This window comes from Salvelinus alpinus, chromosome 4 (genome assembly GCF_045679555.1).
Source record: "Salvelinus alpinus chromosome 4, SLU_Salpinus.1, whole genome shotgun sequence".
NCBI classification, from domain to species: domain Eukaryota; kingdom Metazoa; phylum Chordata; class Actinopteri; order Salmoniformes; family Salmonidae; genus Salvelinus; species Salvelinus alpinus.
In genome coordinates, this window is record NC_092089.1 from 61362878 (window position 1) to 61383609 (window position 20732).

Below are 20732 nucleotides of genomic sequence, written 5' to 3' on the forward strand. Positions count from 1 at the left end.
CACATTATCTATCCTGATGCCTAGTCACTTTACCCTTCATGTACATACACTATATATACAAACGTATGTGGACACCCCTTCAAGTTAGTGGATTCCGCTATTTCAGCGACCCCCGTTGCTGACACGTGTATAAAATCGAACACACAGCCATGCAATCGCCATAGCCGAACATTGGCAGTAGAATGGCCTTACTGAAGAACTCAGTGACTTTCAACATGGCACCATCATAGGATGCCACCTGGTACTCCCTGTATATAGCTCCATTCTTGTGTATTTTATTCCTTGTTTTACTATTTTATTTTTAAACTCTGCATCGTTGGGAAGGGGCTGTAAGCAAGCATTTCACAGTAAAGTCTACACCAGTTGTATTCAGCTCATGTGACAAATAAAATAATACCCATAAAACCTAGCGGTCAAACACAAAATGGTGCCAATCGGGTGTTTTTAACACTCATTTTAGAACCACTTCTCTCTCGGACAAGGTGACTTTTATCAAATATATATGGCTCTATTTACTCTCAGATTATAAAAAAGGTCATTAGCATCAAAGTAGACATCACGCAAGACTGCAAACTCCTGCATCATCTCTAGCCGACACCTTTGCTGTCAGCTATCTAGCTAATAGCTACCTTGATCCAAAACTAAAAGATATAGAACATTTTAATTTACTGTAAAATATTTTATTAAGCTAATATTTCTTAGCTTTTTTATGCAATTGGTTTTGTGTCTTGTACAAAATACTGTCCTAGTAGCAGCCAGATATGTACAATTTGCCACGAATACTAGGTTAGTTTTTGCATAGAAGCTAGCAAGCTAACGTTAGCTACCTAGATATTAGCAACATATCTTTATTTATTTGACCAGATCTTCTATATTTAATCCCTTATAATTTCTGCCAACTATATATTATATGAACGACATGAAATCCATTTCAAGTCATGTAATCGGGAATGCACTGCTGTATTAATTCCTGAACTAATTTGTTGACATGTTCTGTTGCAGATTCAAAGCCAGATTAACGCATTGCAGATCTATATTCATGAATAAATAAGCATATTTATTTGACAAGAATGCACCTAGTCATCCAGCAATCATGTCAAACTTCTGAACTCCAACAATTGCATTGTTTAAAAAAAATCGAAATAGCAAACAATGTATAGATAACATACTGTATAAACATCTGACTTGAAGTAAAGATTAAATTATTAATCAACGTCACAAACCTGTGACATCGAAAAGCACCATATTATCTATTATTACTATGCGAGAGCTGACAGATTCTTCTGCTTTTCATTTTTAGGAATTAGACCACAAATAACACAAAATGTAAAACAGCATATTGTGATTTTTGGTGGGTGAGTTACAAACGGAAAAAACAACTGGATGCTTAATTTAAGGTAGGTTTAATTTAAAAAAAAGTACTAGATCAACTCCAGCAGAATGAGAAAATCATCTAACATATTCAGAACATGGAAGCCATGCCTAAAGTAATGTCAACACTCATCTTGTCAATTTAACAGGTCCATGTTGCTGCTGTCAATTGTGAGAAGCACATTTACCACTGCATTCAGTCTGAACCCCAGAATAAGCAGGACAGCATTACACAGGTGGAAAAAAAGCTTGCAAAAACAGTACACCACAACACTGAAATGTGTTACTGAGTCTAGATGTTATCAAATGAGGGGAAGAACAAGTGAAGGAACCAGTATAGGGAAAATGGGTGACGGTAGGGTGGGTTTATTGAGGGAAGATGGAGAGTTCCAAAGAGTCCGAAGTTGAGGGAACATAAAAGGCATAGTGTGGAATAAGGGGTAGCTAGAGGGATGGAATAAACATAAAAAAGTGGTTGCTGCTGTGCTTTTTCACCCCTTGTAGGTCGTTGTCACAAATATCTGGCCCATTTCCAATCACACGGGGTCTCAGCGCGTGTCATTCAGTCTCAGTTGCAGCATTCAAATCATGCTCATCGTGTGTCTGAATCGCAACATTAAAGATGAGTGATCACAGCATTTTAACAAATTGAGCCTTACACAATACAAATTAAGAATTGAGGACAGCATTTTGTTGACAACATGGTGGTTTACACTATGTCTACTGTGTGTGAATGATGGAAGAATCTTACCCCAACCAACAGCTGTAGGTCCATTTGAGTGTGTGGTCACTTAGGCCTGCATATCAACCAGTACTGGGACCATTAGAGACTTGGGATGCTTGCTGCTTGAATGTCTTCGGGTCTGTGTCTATAAAGATCAAGTACAAAATGGAGGAAGTTAGTCTGTGGCTTAGATTGAGTTTAAAGTTGACACAAATGGAAAACTAAGAAATACGATGCAACAAACTACTACACATATGAAAGACTGCACCACACAGGCCAGTACAATAGCCTACACATGGAGAAGATCTGAAGCTTTTGTTCCAGCCCATCTCATACATGATTACAAATCATAGCCTATCGCCGTGATTAATTATGTTGATTATTTAAGTCAGGTGTTAGAGATGGGCAGGAACAAAACCCTTCATACACTCAATGACTGAAACAGACCAAAGCCAAAGAAAATTGTTCCAGGTTGAAACAGTTTACCTAGTTAAGAGGTGATAAGACAGGCACACTTATTGGTTCTTGAATACAGAAGGTGCAACTAAGGTTTGCAATTTGGCATCAATAACGTAACAGTAATTGTACCCCCCCCCAAAAAAGTGAATACCATTTAATTTAAAACCCACCATAGGAGGTAGGACTAAATAAGGTTACATAACCTTGCCTACTAGCTATACTAATGATCTGCTGTCCAGAGGGTAACAGAAAACAGATCAATGTCTTCCCATAGTACAGTAAGCACACTCTTGACTCAAGAGAGGATACAAATCAGTTGATCTCTGAAACCTCTCAAAAAGCCAGACCAAAATAATACAACTAGCTAAAGTAGCTACAAGTCAAGTAGTACTTGAAATAGGCTACCTACCCCTCACCCACAGATACAAACATAAGAACACCTTGCTTCACCACCTAAGTTAACTCGCTAGCTATCTAGCATGATAGACTGTTGGTTTGTAAAAGCCAAAGAAAGTTAAACTACACTGAACAAAAATATAAACGCAACAATTTCAAAGATGTTATTTTTCATATAAGAAAATCATTCAAATTGAAATAAATTCATTAGGCCCTAATCTATGGATTTCACATGACTGGGAATACAGATATGCATCTGTTGGTCACAGAAACCTTAAAAAAAAAAAGTAGGGGCATGGATCAGAAAATCAGTCAGAATCTGGTGTGACTATAGAGTACGAGTCATACTACCCATTAAAACCTTGCTGTCCAATCGTTTCTTCACAATTTTTCCCATAGGGGATTTTAGAAACACTTAAAATAAGGGCTGTGTTTTGTGTAGCCTTACACAAAAAGTGACGTTTTGATAACCGCGTAAATCTCTCTAGGACAAGGTTACTTATATTTGCCTGTATTTACACCACAAAAATGAAATGCTGATAATATGGCTATCATAAAGAACTACAAATGCCATGATCTGGGTGAGAGCCGAATCGAGGCAAAGGTAAGAATCTCTGGAATAATGTTAGCTAAATGTAGTTGTGAATAAATTGAGTACGATGGACAATTCTGTGCAAGTTTTATATTGGTGTCAGCTAGAGGTGACGTGCAGGGATTTGTAGTCTTACATGATGTCTACATTTGTGCTAATTAGCATTTTTGAATCTGAGAGTAAATAGAGACGTGTATGTTGATAAAAGTCACCTTGTCCGAGAGATTTTAATTTTTTACCCCAATTTCATGGTATCCACGTTACAGTCTTGTTTCATTGCTGCAACTCCCGTACGGACTCGGGAGAGCGAAGGAGGTGCGTCCTCCGAAACACAACCCAACTAAGCCACATTGCTTCCTGACACAATGCCCACTTAACCCAGAAGCTAGCTGCACCAATGTGTTGGAGGAAACACTGTATAACACACGTATCAGCTTACACTGCGCCCGGCCCGCTACAGGAGTTGCTAGTGCGCAATGGGACAAGGACATCCCTCCCCTAACCCGGACGACACTGGGCCAATTGTGCACCGCCCCATGGGTCTCTCAGTCGTGGCCGGCTGCGACAGAGCCTGGGCTCGAACCCAGAATCTCTAGTGGCACAGCGCCACTCGGGAGGTCCGTCGAGAGAGATATACATGGTTATCAAAACGTCACAGTAAGCCTACACGAAACAGCCCTTATTTTAAGTGTTTCTAAAATCCCTTATTGGAAAAATGAATGGTGGAAAAACAATTGGAACCATTTCCGTTTGTCTGCTAGGTTTCATAGGTATTATGACACCTTCACTGTGGGTCTCTATTTGCCTCATGCAGCGCGACACATCTCCTTTGCATACAGCTGATCAGGCTGTTGATTGTGACCTGTGGAATGTTGTCCCACTCCTTTTTTGCTGTGTGAAGTTGCTTGTTATTGGCGGGAACTGGAACACGCTGTCGTACACGTCGATCCAGAGCATCCCAAACATGCTCAGTGGGTGACATGTCTGGTGAGTATGCAGGCCATAGAAGAATTAGGACATTTTAAGCTTCCAGCAATTGTGCAGAGATCATTGCGACATGGGGCCTTGCATTATCATGCTGAACCATGAGGTGATGGCGGGGGATGAATAACACGGCAATGGGCATCAGGATCTTGTCACTGTATCTCTGTGCATTAAACTTTCCTTCGATAAAATGCAATTGTGTTCATTGTCTGTAGTTTATGCCTGCCCATACCATAACCCCACCACCACCATGGGGCACAATTGCACGCTCCCTCAAAACTTGAGATATCTGTGGCATTGTGTTGTGTGACACATTTTAGTGGCCTTTTATTGTCCCCAGCACAAGGTGCGTTTGTTTAATCAGTTTAATAATATACCACACCTGTCTGGTGGATGGATTATCTTGGCAAAGGAGAAATGCGCACTAACAGGGATGTAATCAAATTTGTGCACAACATTTAAGATAAATATGCTTTTTGTGAGTATGGAACATTTCTGGAATCTTTTATTTCAGCTCATGAAACAAGGGACCAACACTTTACATGTTGAGTTTATATTTTTGTTCAGTGTATATAATACCATATTTTTGTGAGAAAACCATCAGAGTTGAAAATGTATTTTGCATTTGTACATCACGCACAGCCTTTTATCTACAACAAGTAATTTGATGGAAACCTATCTCTGCAGCATATTATTTTTATGTGGATTTTAGAATATTTGCATGAAAATCTATTGCCAATTGGCTCGAAACCTAGCTACATTTATTGGAGGTAGGCCTATATGCTATGGGGCGTTCAGGGTTGGATGTCCGTTCAAAAGATTTTTCCCATTCGGCGCTCGTTTTTTCCCGAGTTCCTAGTTGTTTTGAACTCGGAAATCTCTGACTTCAGTGCGTTCAAGACAACTGGGAACACGGGAAAAAACGAGCTCCAACTCGGGAATTCGACTCTTTTTAGAGCTCCAACTTTCCGATTTGAAGATCACTGACGTCATGATTTGAGCTCTTATTTTCCCAAATCCCAGTTGTCTTGGACGTACCAATAGTCCACGGAAATGTGGACCAGTTAGAAAGTTGGACATTTCGAGTTTCCTTGTTCCGATTATTACATGAACGCAGTAATAGCCCACATTTCTTGGAGGTATAGACCTATCCCACAATTCACTCCGGAACCTGTATTCTATGGTGCCGAGGAGGACTATAAATTGGCAAGTGCCCGTATAGCGGTCTCTTTGCAGACATGAGGATGAAAGGAGGTCTGTTTTCGGCTATGGCAATAGTTGCTTGCGTTTATGGAACTTGGAATGGGGCCTGTATTGATATATTGTTGGCTGGCTAGCCTTGCTCCGGCCAAACGCTACGGCGATTAGTTTCTTTCCGCAATGAAGTAGCTATTTAACGTTACCTAGTGAACAGATGATCGGAAGAATTGAGTTTTAGTCGTCAGGCAAGACAAATGGCTATAACATTAAGTGGTAAGGAAGCTCCTAACTAAACCATAGACACAAAAATGCTGAACCAATGCTGCCTCTAGCACTGGCTAAAATATGTCTAGATAAATAATTTAAAATTACGTCCTGCTAACTCGTTCAGCTAACAGTTGTGTTGCATTGGCTGCCATTTACTAGTTTTGGCGATAAGTTGCCAAGGCTAACTAGCCTGTAAAATGACTGGCACGGCCTAGATGACACGTGGTGGCGTGCAAAAGATGGGCCTAGTTAGTTACTGTAGCCAAGTTGGCTAGCCAGTGTGTAAAACCGAGATGGATACCATTTTGTTTTAATGCAATAACGTTGTCACAACTAATGCATACCTCGTCTTTACCCTCACAGGTTGTGCCACTATTCAGGTCTTCAGATATGGGAGGGCTGCAAATGGGAATGATGATCCCCTTCCAAGGTAGTTGTCTCCCACATCCTTACATTCCAAATGTAGAGTTAATTAGGTTTTCATGATTGGGTTGTTTTATTAATCCAGCGGTAGTCAGCTGTACAGGCCAGCCAATGCCTGAACTAGTGTTACACTGCTGGAAGAGGAAGGCGCTGCTAATGTGGCCTGGTCCAGCAGATACTGTTTTAGTGGCTGTTGGTGCTGAGCTGTAGCAGAACTGTGCCCTTCTGAGAGTGGTCTGCACCTACACACTGGGGCAGCCCTAGTAGAAGGGCTAACAAATATACAATTAAAGCAATCCACATGAGTGTATATACTTTATTTTAAATCCTGACTTTAATGACATTTCCTTTGCATTTCATGCAAGCTTGTGGACTTAATGAATTGCATCAACTCTTAAGGTGAGCATAAATAAGAACTTTGTTTTTACAAATGTGATGTACTGTGCCATGATGCTTATTTAACACATCATTCTTATTGTATGGTGAAGATACTTCATAAAAAAAACTGAGCACTATTTTTAAAGCCTGTTACTGTTTACTAAATGTTTTACATGGCTTCAGGTATTGTATGTTCAGCATTTCCTTTACATTTCAGGAAAGCATGTTCCATTCTACTCCATTGAAGGTGATTCAACTCTATTCAATGCGTTTGAAGGTGAGGATGGCTCAGTAGTTATCGTTTAACGGCATGAACATGTACTGTGCGTTGATGAGAGCGTTATAGCTTTAACCCAGCTTTCTTACTGTTGGTGAAGACATTATGTTCTAACTCTGAGCACAATTTCTGATGGCTGGTATTGTCTACACTGTATTTATGTACTGCTCACCAGGGTTCTTATTCCTCTAATGTAGACTAAGCATGGAACTGCTGGGACTGATTGATGGTTAAATGAAAAGGGTATTGAAGGTGAGAATTGTTATAACTAAACACCCTAAACATGTACTGTGCACTGATGAGAGCTTTATAGCTTTAACCCAGCTTTCTTACTGTTGGTGAAGACTTTTAAACTCTGAGCACAATGTAAAATTGCTAATATTTACATTGTAGTCCTACATGGCTCGCTGTTGGGCCTTTTGTCATTTTCTTAATTTATTTGTATTTCAGGAAAAAACACTTTGGTGGACTGCTTGCATTTCAGGAAAAAAGTATCCAGGTAAACTCCATTGAAGATGATTCTGAATTATTATTATTATTATTATAGCTACAAAAACATGTGCTGTGCACAGAGCTTTATCGCTTTAACCCAGCTTTACTGTTGACTTTAAACTGAGATTACTTGCACAGCCACAATGTCTGTTACTGTATACATTGTATGTAATGTACTATAACATCTACATTGATTTTTAAACCCTAGTGCTATCATGAAAATGCACTGTGCAGTGATGAGAGCTTTATAGCTTTAACCCAGCTTTCTTACTGTTGGTGAAGACATTATGTTCTAACTCTGAGCACATTTTGTAATGGCTGTTATGGCCTCTAAACTGTATTTGTATACTATATGGACTAAGATTATTCCTAACTTCCTGTCTTTGCATTTCAGGAATACATGCTGATTGTTTGACATTCAATGGGTTTGATGCATAGGTGAGGATGGATTCGAATTGTATCTTAACAAAATAAACATGTACTTGCAGTGAGTTTTTTTTTATATCACCTACTTATTGTATAGTGAAGAGCCTGCAGAACATTGAGCACAGTTCTGAATGGCTCGCTTCCTGTTATGTATATGTTGCTCATATGCATTCTCTGTCCTCCACTGGGATAAGGTAGACGACATGGCGATGCTTTGACTGGGTTGATGTTTCATCTCGTCGATGCAAGGTAATGCACAAACATCTGAATTGAATTTTTGAACGCAAGTATTACATGATATTGTACTGTGCATTGATGAGAGCTTAATAGCTTTAACCCAGCTTTCTTACTGTTGGTGACGACTTTTAAACTCTGAGCACAATTTCGTAATGGCAGTTACTGTCTACATGGTGTTTACTTAGGACTAATTGGCTTCCTTTATTTCTGGTAGACATGCAGATTGTATGGAATGCGACAACTCCATTGAAGGTGAGGCTGGATCAGATTTTGTGCAGCTAAATGACAAACATGTACTGTGAAGTTAACCAATTATCACCTACTTATTGTTTAGTGCAGAATCTTTGTAACCCTGAGCACAGTTCTTTCCTGAATTGCTAACTGTCTACATTCTCGTGTGTGTATATTGCTTATTCTTTCTGATTTGTCTTCCAAAGACAGACAAAAAGCAGGAAGCTGCTTGGACAATAATTGATGCCTGAACTTTAGTTAATCTTAATGTACCTACAACATCTTCAGGCAGTTTATATATTTTTTTTTCTGCGAGAATAGAACAGGACTTAAGTTAAAGTAGTTAATCTACAACAATCTGACTGGTAGAGCTGAGATGCTAGCATTTGCAATATGTTGAATGCATATTGATGTGTCAACAGGATGCCACAGGATTGTTTCTTTCTGGACTTGGGTGTGGGACAGAACGTTACATCCTGCAGATGATTCACTAAACTCCAGGCCACAGGCTCAGCCACCACCAGCTGTGTACACTTGTCCCTTTGACACATCTAACCCTGGAGTGTCATTGCATAGTCCTCTTGTCTTGCAATGTCAGTGGTTTCTGAACAAATGTACCACATAATGAATTGAATATATGGTCCCGACTGCATACACATTGGAACCTTGTCAATCAGTGAAGAATAAAATTGACCTTTGTGAATTTATTTTGTTTTTATTGGAAGACTATTGAAATGTTAACTGGTAACCAAATGAGCTTTTCACAAACAGGCTGTGGGGATTTGACTGGTTATAGTGTAGAACTGTAGTTCTTACATTGGTGGCAGTTTGTTATATAACCAAACCAGGGCCGTGTTGAGTAACTGACTTTTGCAGATAATTTTAATGGGTGATGCTGATGTGATTGCTTATTCTGCATGTCTGAGGCATGTTTTCTACGTGGACTAGTTGCAGCTGAATGGACTGTTCTGAAGTTCCCACATTTACCCCCTGCTTTGTCAATCTAAATTGCCTGCATTGTTTCCCTATCTGGGGGAGGGAGAATGTAGACTTAAAAAAAATATATATATATATAGTGAAGTTGTACAGAACTTTCATTCTAAGTATATTTGAGAGTGCAACTCAAATGTCCACCTTGTGGATGTTTAACTGGTAAGCCTGAATACCAACGAGATTACTTACAGGTAGGCGTTGAGGACTGGCGGAGTGGTGCCAGGAAATAACCTTAACATCAATTAAACAAAAGAGCTGATTGTCGACTTTGGGAAACAGCAGCGAGAGCACGCCCTCATCTACATCGAGGGTGAAAAGCATCATGTTCCTAGGTGTGCACATCCCTGACGACCTGAAATGGTCCATCCACACAGACGGTGTGGTGAAGGTACAACGGTTTCCAAACTCAGGCGGCAGAAATGTAGACCGCCGCTCAAACCCTTAGGGGCTTCTACAGATGCACTGTTGAGAGCATCCTGTTTGGCTGTGTTGCCGCCTAGTACGGAGTTTGCACCGTCCCCAACTGCAGGGCTCTCCAGAGGGTGGTGTGGTCAGCCCAACGCATCACTGGTGGCTTGTTCACCCGGCAACTATAAAAGGTGGAGACGGTACAGGTGCATCAAAGCTGGAACCAAGAGACAGGAAAAAAACGCACTCCAGGCCATCAGAATGTTAGTCACCGCTGCTAGCCTGCCCTGGACATTGTTACTAGCCGGCTGACACCCGGTACTCTACCCTGCACCTTTAAAAACTGCTGCCCTATATTTGCGCATAGTCATTGAACACTGTTCACTTTAATTATGTTTACATAGTTTACCCACTTCCTATATATACTGAACAAAAATATAAATGCAACAATTTCAAAGATTTTACCGAGTTACATTTCATAGAAGGAAATCAGTCGATTGAAATATAACCATTAGGCCCTAATCTATGGATTTGACAAGACTGGGCAGTGGCGCAACCATGGGTGGGCCTGGGAGGGAATAGGCCCATCCACTTGGGTTACAGGCCCACCCACTGGGGAGCCAGACCCAGCCAGTTAGAATGAGTTTCTCCCCACAAAATAGCTTTATGAGACAAATACTTCTCAGCAGCACACCCCTTCCTCAGACGATCTCGCAGGTGAAGAAGCCAGATGTGGAGGTCCTGGGCAGCGTACACTTGGTCTGCAGTTGTGAGGCCGGTTGAAGGTACTGGCAAATTCTCTGAAATGTTGAGGCGGCTTATGGTAGAGAAATTAACATTAAATTATCTGGCAACAGCTCTATTGGATATTCCTGCAGTCAGCATGCCAATTGCACGCTCCCTCAACTTGAGACATCTGTGGCATTGTGTTGTGTGACAAAACTGCACAGTTTAGAGTGACCTTTTATTGTCCCCAGCACAAGGTGGACATGTGTGAAGATCATGCTGTTTAATCAGCTTCTTGGTATGTCACACCTGTCAGGAGGATGGATTATCTTGACAAAGGAGAAATGCTCACTAACAGGGATATAGACACATTTTTGTGCGAATGGAACATTTCTGGGATCTTTAATTTCAGCTCATGAAACATGTGACCAACACTTTACATGTTGCATTTATATTTTTGTTCAGTATATATACTGTATTCTAGTCAAGGCTGATCCTATATAACTACTGCAGTACACACCTTTTCTATTCATATACTGTCTATACACACCATTATTTACATATATACTGTATATATTTATATTCTGGACTCTGACATTGCTTGTTCTGATATTTCTTCAATTCTTTCTTTTCATTTTTGTGTTTTGTCTTGTATTGTTAGGTGTTACTGCACTGTTGGAGCTATAAACATAAGCATTTCGCTGCACCTGCGATAACATCCTGCAAAATATGTATATACGACCAATATATTTTGATTTGATACCGTGTGTACAGTCGTGGCCAAAAGTTTTGAGAATGACACAAGTATTAATTTTCACAAATCTGCTACCTCAGTGTCTTTAGATATTTTTGTCAGATGTTACTATGGAATACTGCAGTATAATTACAAGCATTTCATACGTGTCAAAGGCTTTTATTGACAATTATATGAAGTTGATGCAAAGAGTCAATATTTGCAGTTTCGACCCTTCTTTTTCAAGACCTCTGCAATCCGCCCTGGCATGCTGTCAATTAACTTCTGGGCCACATCCTGACTGATGGCAGCCCATTCTTGCATAATCAATGCTTGGAGTTTGTCAGAATTTGTGGGTTTTTGTTTGTCCTCCCGCCTAAAGGGGATTGACCACAAGTTCTCAATGGGATTAAGGTCTGGGGAGTTTCCTGGCCATGGACCCAAAATATCGATGTTTTGTTCCCTGAGCCACTTAGTTATCACTTTTGCCTTATGGCAAGGTGCTCCATCATGCTGGAAAAGGCATTGTTCGTCACCAAACTGTTCCTGGATGGTTGGGAGAAGTTGCTCTCGGAGGATGTGTTGGTACTATTCTATATTCATGGCTGTGTTCTTAGGCAAAAAGAAGCAACCCCACACATGAATGGTCTCAGGATGCTTTACTGTTGGCATGACACAGGACTGATGGTAGCGCTCACCTTGTCTTCTCCGGACAAGCTTTTTTCCGGATGCCCCAAACAAACGGAAAGGGGATTCATCAGAGAAACTGACTTTACCCCAGTACTCAGCAGTCCATTCCCCGTACCTTTTGCAGAATAGCAGACTGTCCCTGATGTTTTTCCTAGAGAGAAGTGGCTTCTTTGCTGCCCTTCTTGACACCAGGCCATCCTCCAAAAGTCTTCGCCTCACTGTGCGTGCAGATGCACTCACACCTGCCTGCTGCCATTCCTGAGCAAGCTCTGTACTGGTAGTGCCCCGATCCCGCAGCTGAATCAACTTTAGGAGACGGTCTTGGCGCTTGCTGTACTTTCTTGGGCGCCCAGAAGCCTTCTTCACAACAATTGAACCGCTCTCCTTGAAGTTCTTGATGATCCGATAAATGGTTGATTTAGGTGCAATCTTACTGGCAGCAATATCCTTGCCAATATTCCTTGCAGGTAACCATGGTTGACAGAGGAAGAACAATGATTCCAAGCACCACCCTCCTTTTGAAGCTTCCAGTCTGTTATTCGAACTCAATCAGCATGACAGAGTGATCTCCAGCCTTGTCCTCATCAACACTCACACCTGCATTAACGTGAGAATCACTGATATGATGTCAGCTGGTCCTTTTGTGGCAGGGCTGAAATGCAGTGGAAATGTTTTTTGGGGATTCAGTTCCTTTGCATGGCAAAGAGGGACTTTGCAATTAATTGCAATTCATCTGATCACTCTAAATAACATTCTGGAGTATATGCAAATTGCCATCATACAAACTGAGGCAGCAGACTTTGAAAATTAATATTTGTGTCAATCTCAAAACTTTTGGCCAGGACTGTAGAGGTCATGTGTGCTGTACATGAATCGACGCGACCCGGAGGGGGGCGCCCGTGCTTTGCTGCAGCGCAACGTTGTCCATGAGGAGCAGAGCTCGAGCTCGAGCCGGTCCACGATTGGCCAATGGAATTCCACATCTGTTCTTGGAAATTTCTATACTGCTCCTCATGGCAAAAGGATGCAGAAGGGCACACCAGGGATGAGGTGAGAGAAGTAAGCCCGAAAAAGAAGTAAACCCGAAAACTTGACCATTAGGCCTACCTGTTATTTACCTTTTTTTGCGGGAACTGATTTTTTGTTAAACGTTTTATCAGAGTATTTTGCCGCGATGTCATTGATATGATATTGAAGTAAATTTGATTTACATTTCCCGCGTGGAGGATAACCTGAATACCAGTATACTTTATTGTACAATACATTTGATTAATACGTCAGACTTTACAGTGAACCATTGTGTTTACATACATTTTGTGGAAAGCATCTGCCTGGCAGAGGACAACATGTGAGTATGCCCACTAATCTGCGCTCTTCACTCAAATTGCCTGTGTATGATCATTAAATTATGTCAGTGTGGCTATGTAATTTAAACGTCATTGGGTCAACTCAATCAAGTCTCTTGATGTTATACGGTACTTTTGCATTGAATTCTCTATTTTGTCAATTTTCTTCAGAACAGACACAAACTGCAGTTTGCTGAAAATGTTCTCTAAGGATGGATGTCTGGCTGTGTGTACAGTGATATTAATGATTCTAACATCAAGCGAGGCTAGAGGTAAGATAAACTGCTTATTATCTTACTGTAGTGATACTACATTGTAGCAGTCCCGCAAATAACCTAATGAAATGTGGAAAGAATTATCATGTTTCGTCTGTCCTCATTGATGTACAAATACTTATGAAAATGGATATCCATATGAAAATCTGAATAATACATGTGTGACTACACATTTTTGACAGATAACATCATATTTAAACGTTATTTTTGGCACCTTAGTCTGTTTCCACAGACTATGGTCAGGGAATTTGTTTGAGAATGTTTGTGTCTGCAACACTGAGAGACAGAGTCTACACTCCACCTAGAGTGACCTCTTCTATCACATGTTTAATTCACAGGAATTTATTTAACAATTCTGTGAACTCTACTTGGCTTCCAACCCCACATTCAAATTTGCCCTAAGGTCAACAGAAACAAAAAATCCTCTCAGTGGTAATGTGTTTAATGATTAACTGCGCACCCAGAGAGAGTGGCCCTGTGCCGTGTTTACAGACAAAACACAGACCATGGGGCTGCACATAAATGTGGCTTTTGAAGAAGCCCAGTTTGCATCAGCGGAGGGAGGCCGTCAGAAACCAAACAAGCATGCCTTTTCTTGGAATCGTTGCAGGAATTTAGAGGTGCATAAGTTTGTATCTCCTGCCAAGTTGAAGAGCAGTTAACGTACATCAAAGCAGGGCTGATGACACCTACTGGGCTGTGTGCGTAAACCAGGGGAAGAAGTCTTGCTTTATGCGGAGAGGAGCTGTTTGCCAGGCCTCTGTGAGCCTCTATTATACCCTGCTGACTACTAGACTCAGGCTCACTGGCATTGCAATGTCCCCATGGGAAACACTCTTTTCACACCACTTCGATACCGAAGTGAGTTTTTTGTAGCAGGTTAGGAGACTGAGGTTAAGGTGAGGAAATGGGTTAGGGTTAGCGAAAATGCTCTCCTAACCTGCTACGAAAATCACTTTGAATCGAAGTGGCATGAAAAGAGTGTGTCCCATGTCCCCATAGTGGCAGGAAATAGAAACTGCATTCAACATGCAACAAGCCCAGTCCAAGGGGAATGGCTATTGTTTGTTTGATTTGAAACAACATTTTATTTTGTATTGTAATTATATATATATATATATATATATATTCTACTGGAATTCCCTTTGGATGTTAATATGGAAATTAATTGACTATGTAGATTTGAGTGTGATGCAAATGTTTCGAAATCAGGTACAAGGATTTCTTGACCGTTTAAAAAAAAACATTTTATTCAGTTCACTATGACACCTGTGATATGTTTTAAAAGTTGACATACTGGCCCCTACTGTAGAATTCTCAAACTATTGTGTCTCATGGTTTTAGTCTATCATCATCCAGGTGGGCTGTAACTAAAGCTACCTGATCACATTCAGAGAGGCCACCACCACCACAAGACTGCTGGGCAAATCAGATAGATCTTGACCTTACTCTGTTTGAGTAATCAGTCCATTGTTTTCTCTGTTGACCCTCGTATCTGCTCACTGCACTTCTTTCACATTGTGTGGCTGTGTGTGTGTACGTGTGCTGGAGTGGGTGGGTGGTAGAAGGAAATACACACACACAATCTGTGTTGTCCTTGGATTGCTCCTTTCCTTTCTGCCTTGTCGGAGTTATCCTAGGAATGCCATGTCAGAGCCCAGGACGTTATGCAGTGTGTGTCTCTCTGGCAATGTAGATAAAAGGTGTCATGCGGGAGGTCTGGGTCTGGAATGGGTGCATTGTAAAGTGTTGCTTGTGATCCAGGTGAGAGATGCAGCCTATTGGGTTTCTTCTCAGTTTTAGGGATTGTTCTGGGCTAGCCTGATACACAAATACCTCTTGTTATTCCGGTGGGTCAGATCAAAAGTTGACAATCCTAATTTCATTTAGATTTTTTTTCTCCCAGCAGAGAAAGTCATTTTTTGAAGGGCTTCCACTTATCTGCATGAGTGTGCTTGACATAACTGTTATCATACAGCGATTCCAGTTTCGTAATGAAGGTTTAATCCAAAGTTCAGTTTTCCCATTTTCACGGTAGGAATACTCAACTATTCAAAGTTATGACTCCCAAGAGTGCTAGAAGCAGGGCTCGCGAGAGCAAGTCCAGGCACCATGCATGCCATTTGCCGCTGATAAAAACCAAGTTCATGCTGGCTGGCCCTCAATGAATGAAGAGTGATGCAGGAGCTAGGCGCATCCCTGGATAGGATACCATAGATACGCTCCACACACCCACCAACGGAGATAAAGTGCGAACACAGCCAGTTTGCGGAATGTTCTGGCTCCTCTCTCTCCCTCATGCCGTCACATAGTTCCTGTTCCTCACTGGGTCATTTTGACATTTGAATTGGAGAGAAGTGGCCCACATTGACTGTGAGTGAGCCTCCCACAGGTGCTAAGGCTCTAGCTAGCCTATCTGCCAACCCAATGCAGTTCAGCCCAGTTCAGCCCCCCCCCCCCCCCGGTGCTTACCTATTCTCTCACCCAGCGTCATGGCTCTGCCGGGCTATCACAGCTCCAGGACCAGCCAGCCGTCTGCCAGACGTGCATGCTCAGATGGGCCTGGTGATTGCTGGCTTGGCTCTGAGCCGATTTGAAGGACCAAGTCAAGCAGTCCGCATCCGAAAGATAATAAGTAGGAAGCCGTTTGATTTATGTACTTCCACTCAGCAGTACAAAACTCTCTGAAGAAACAGTGTTTCTATCTCAGACTCAGCGACAGCCACATGCTTCTTCTTTTTCCTTTTTCCTTTCTTGGACATACATCAAAGAATCCGCCTTGCGCTTAAGCCTTTCAATCTGAAAAATGGTTTTGAGGAGTCTATTTGGTGTTGAATGAGACATAGTAACATGCTGCATACTACACGGCGAGGGAGTTTTTGTGTCATGGCCCATGGCCCCTGGCCACTCAATATCCCTAAACAACCTTGTAACAACTTAATAAATATGAGATTATTGGATTCAACTGATAGGCCAGGAAATTAAGCCTGGCTTGTGGCTGTTTATTTCCAGTTCAGGTCATCCATCCTGTCAATGCTGCAATAAGCAGTAGTCTACTACTTAGTACACTCAGTGATGAAGTCTTCTGGGGCTGTATAAGTACTAAGCAGAGCTCTCTATCACTGCTGTGGGCCTCTCTCACCAGGTGTCATGCTCCTCCAGCTCATTAGGCAGATAATGGTGGATAATGTGGCACTGCAGGCCTCCTGCTTATCACAAAGCCTGGCTGCTGATTATACACAGCCTCTGCTGGAGCAATGGGGACTAACTGGAGACTGGGTTGGCCTCTGCAGCCTCTGATGGACAGCAGCTCAGTCTGGCACAATTCCACTTGTTGAGTACAATTGCAATTATATCTGTTATGAGTCCACAGTGTTCTGTCAGATTTCCTCTGTAGTTCCCTTATCTTCAGAACATCATCAGTGTTCATCTCTTTCCTGATCCATCTGAGTGCTATTTGCTAGTACCTCTTCCAGCTGGATGTCTGATTCTGTGCAGGGTCCTGCTTTGAACGTGTGCACACAGTTAAACAGTATCAGATGCCCGTCCAGTCTTCACACCAAGGACTTGACTGTTCCAGAAGAACGATTAGGGTTGCAAAGGGAGAGTATATTAATGAAAATGTTCAAATTTACCTGTAAACTATGAGATTTTATGTAATCTATCACAAGACATCTAGTGGCCCTTTTGGTTACTTCAGATTATCACAGGTGTCTGTTATAATCTCTGGCCCTCTGTGTGGATTTATCACATATAACATATATGAAATAATTAAATAACATGATTTTAAAATAAAAAATAGACTTACAAAGCTGTAAAACACTGTCCTAAATATAAACCATAAACAGTGAATACCATTGGTGTTTAATATGAGGGTTTCAGCATGAAATATCCTTTCTACATATTTTTTTTTACAAACTAAGATTTATTTGACTATTTCAATATGTATTTGTTGTGAATGTTTTGGCGTCAAACTGGTGGCAGTTGGAAGTAGTTCCAATAGTTGGAAGTTGCAGAGTTAAATGAAAATAATGCCATTGTTGATTAAATGCTTTTTTCATAAATTTGGCTATTTTCATTTGAACCATATGGTCTATCTACTAGAAACTCATGGACAATATGGACACATATATAATAAATTAATACTGTATATTAATCAATGTTCTTTTAAGTTATTAAAGTATACATTTCCAAAATTTTATTTTCTGTTAATTACAAAAATTACTGAAGATTCCGGTAACTTTGGTAAATTACTGGTAGCATTGCAACCCTACAACGACTGATGCCAGCAAGGATATAATATAATGCTAATGTGGCTGATGTTTTAAATTATGTTTCATGGGTCAAGCATAGAAGAAAACTGTTTTTTGTTGTTGTCAATTTTGTAGATGGAGGGAACTCAAACCATTACTGTGGGCCTGGCCTATACAAGCATGTTGTCCACCATGATGACACTGCTAAAGGATTTGTCAGGTGTTACACAGTTACATTTTACAACACATATGCTCCCATTCAAAGTTAACACAAGCCCACCTCGTTTGCGATTGTATTTTAATGTACTTATTTTTTGGCCTGGGAACCGACAGCTTGGCTGATGCTCCTGACTGTGTGTGTTCTCTGGCTCCATAAAGCTTTGTTATTAGATTTGAACATGATTTTCATTGTGGCAGATCTCAGAGTGTGTGGTGCACAAACCAATGTGTTAACATCCGGCTCTTACAAGTCCACATGAATACAGCTTGCCAAACCCCATTTTGTATCTCTCACTCCATATTTTTTAAATGTTTGTTTTGAAGTAGGTCCCAGTCTTCTTTGTAGTTGTGATCTCTGTTAAACGTGTGCACTTAAAACAAGTCTGTGGTGTTTCGCGTGAGGGGAACGGAACTTTACGTAAACAAGGCAGTTAATGAGCTGCATTTGGGTTGAAACGTATTGCTTGAGCACGGCTATTAGAGAAGTGTTGGTATTTATAGTGGAGACATAAAAACACAAAGGATAGCGGCGGGCGTTCAAACATTCCTCACCCTGGTATAGATAAAGGCCCCACTCCGCTGGAGGTCAGCGAGATGTCATCTTGCGTGGACCCTGTTTGTGTGCTCTTTACCTACTTGAGCCCGGAACTGCACTGTTTGCACAGGTGGGAGAGGGCACCTTGGAGTGAATTGTTCTCTCCGTTCCGTGGACTTAGCTTGTCGGAGCAGTGTGCTCATACAAGACCAGTGAGGCTGAGTGTTCGTCACGAGCAATTTGTTCTTGATGTGGGGCCCCTCTTCCTAATGGAAGCTTGCTTTGTTGCAGTCTCTTTGTCCCTGGGTAAAGGTGGGATTACACAGCCTTTAACCTTTAACTAGGGGGATTACAGGACCCTTCCAACCATCACCACTCCTCATACCCCTACACTCTGGGCATTTTAAAATGTCAAAATGCAGTGAATATGCCCATTCCGTGCATTTGTCCCATTGACTCAGGGCAGTGGACGGCTTCTCTTTAGAATCCTGTGGTTTTCTCAGAACACCGACATTCCAGGCATTTAGAACCTGTGGCTCAACGGAAGGGCCTCCTTAATGGCTTTCATCCCCGGCTCTGCTGCTGCCTCACCCATTCAATGGCAGGGCCCACTTCTGCCTGGCCCTGGTTCAGCGCCATAGGTCACACAATGTTCTGGGACTAAGCAGCAAAGAAAACATGCTCTCCAACAAGGAAGACAGGCCTCTCTTCAGTCTGCTACCAATAAGGGGCCATACATAGAGCTTAAAGTGTACCCTGATGAAAGAGCGAGATGGAGCGCCCACCCGGCCCTACTCTGAGCCGACAGCAGCAGCAGGTTTGGGTAAAGCAGTGGTGAGAGTGAGGGTGAGCCACTGATCAGTATCACCACCTGGCTTGGTCCTCCTTGGACCTGTGCTGTACGGTCTTGTCTGGGTGATTTTTATGCAAGCTGCCCTGCCCTCCTTGCCTAGTCTGCTCTGCTCTGGCACGCACATTCAGCAGTGACAGACAGACCAAGCAGTAGCTTGCTGGGTCTGTGAGTGTGAGCCACAGCCGAACATGTAAACATTACATACTGTGTAGAGCGAGAGCCAAACCAGAATTAGGAACCATGCGTGAGATAATAGCTGTCTGTCGGTGTGGACTGTTGACACAAAGGGTTGTGCTTAATAAGCAGGTGCTCGTTATTTGTGACAGGGCCGGCGTTCTACAACATTACCCAGAATCCCTGTGGAGCTGTGGCTCTGTTTGTGTGGTCTGAGCTGCTGGTGGTCCAACCTGTGGGTGAACAGATACATGGGGCTCCCATACCACCACCACTGGGTGACTACAGGCCAAGGCTGTTGGTTGGGTTGTCTTACCCTCACAGCAGAGGAGAGCAGTGTTCCCAAATTTGATGGGAAACAACACAACTAGGGAATCTGAGCCTCTATGATTCAGATAGAGTGTGTATATAGAGCGCCCAGTGCCCAAAACTCCCTCCTGTGACTCACATGAATTCCATTCACACTGAAATAAGAGATTAACATTTACATCTGCTCCAGTGAGAGTGTGTTAGGGCCAGTGGTATGGAGAGGAGAGTCAGAGGTGGGTACATCATTGCCCCCACACCAACCCAAACACCCAGCTACCCACATAGGCCTGGCGTCAGGGCCAACAGTCAGGCCTTGTGCCCTCTCCAGCTTCTGCACCAGTGGAGGTGGAGCGGGCATAGCCTTTGCTCCAACAACATGCCAGCGCTAAAAAGAGGCAGACACTCGACGTCACCCTCCTGAAATGTTAAATGGTTTGCATTTGAGGAATGACCAGGTTTCTGTATGTTTTTCTAAGGTAGGGGAGAGAGTGTTCTTCCAAGATTCCAAGACGGTGTTCTATGATGTCTGTCTGAGAGACAGCTGGGGGCTTGGATGAGCTCTAGCGGGGTGAGGTGGATGGATGGACATGGAGCCAATGAAAGAATGACAGACACACACTCTGCTAGGCATTTATATCCACAGCTACATCCACACGGTGGAGTGGAAGAAGAGTGAGTGAGTTAAATGAAGCTGGAAGCCCAGAAAACAGTGACCTGCCCTCTACGCAAGTTTGTAGGTGCAACAGTTTTTATCAGGGCCT

General features: G+C 42.1%; 1 protein-coding gene, 2 long non-coding RNA genes and 1 other non-coding gene across 8 annotated transcripts in view; 3 read left to right on the forward strand and 1 right to left on the reverse strand.

Moving 5' to 3' along the window:
* The first annotated feature begins 411 nt into the window (after positions 1–411).
* Positions 412–9160, forward strand: LOC139574062 (uncharacterized). Of its 4 annotated transcripts, XR_011674707.1 has the most exons (11): positions 412–482; positions 1301–1397; positions 6357–6423; positions 6782–6815; positions 7012–7071; positions 7269–7323; positions 7522–7570; positions 7958–8001; positions 8184–8238; positions 8441–8478; positions 8880–9160. It is a non-coding gene; the product is annotated as an uncharacterized lncRNA (long non-coding RNA). The 4 variants fall into 4 exon arrangements; XR_011674708.1 differs by lacking the exons at positions 412–482; positions 1301–1397 and adding an exon at positions 4506–4529; XR_011674705.1 differs by lacking the exons at positions 412–482; positions 1301–1397 and adding an exon at positions 5751–5999.
* On the reverse strand, positions 1388–4143 carry LOC139574063 (uncharacterized). Its single transcript, XR_011674709.1, has 3 exons — positions 3782–4143; positions 2123–2240; positions 1388–1974 (listed from the first exon to the last, which is right to left on the reverse strand). It is a non-coding gene; the product is annotated as an uncharacterized lncRNA (long non-coding RNA).
* On the forward strand, positions 6497–6696 carry LOC139574886 (small nucleolar RNA SNORA74). Its single transcript, XR_011674844.1, has one exon. It is a non-coding gene; the product is annotated as a small nucleolar RNA SNORA74 (small nucleolar RNA).
* Positions 9161–13022: 3862 nt separating the features above from the next.
* LOC139574064 (fibroblast growth factor receptor-like 1) overlaps positions 13023–20732 on the forward strand; it is a 60339-nt gene continuing 52629 nt past the window's right edge. The window contains exons 1-2 of one of the 2 annotated variants that reach the window (XM_071398210.1): positions 13023–13355; positions 13525–13625. In XM_071398210.1, coding sequence (XP_071254311.1) covers positions 13553–13625 — 73 coding nt within the window. In that variant the 5' untranslated portion in view covers positions 13023–13355; positions 13525–13552. The remainder of the gene's footprint in view (positions 13356–13524; positions 13626–20732) is intronic. The other variant, XM_071398211.1, reaches the window with a different exon arrangement.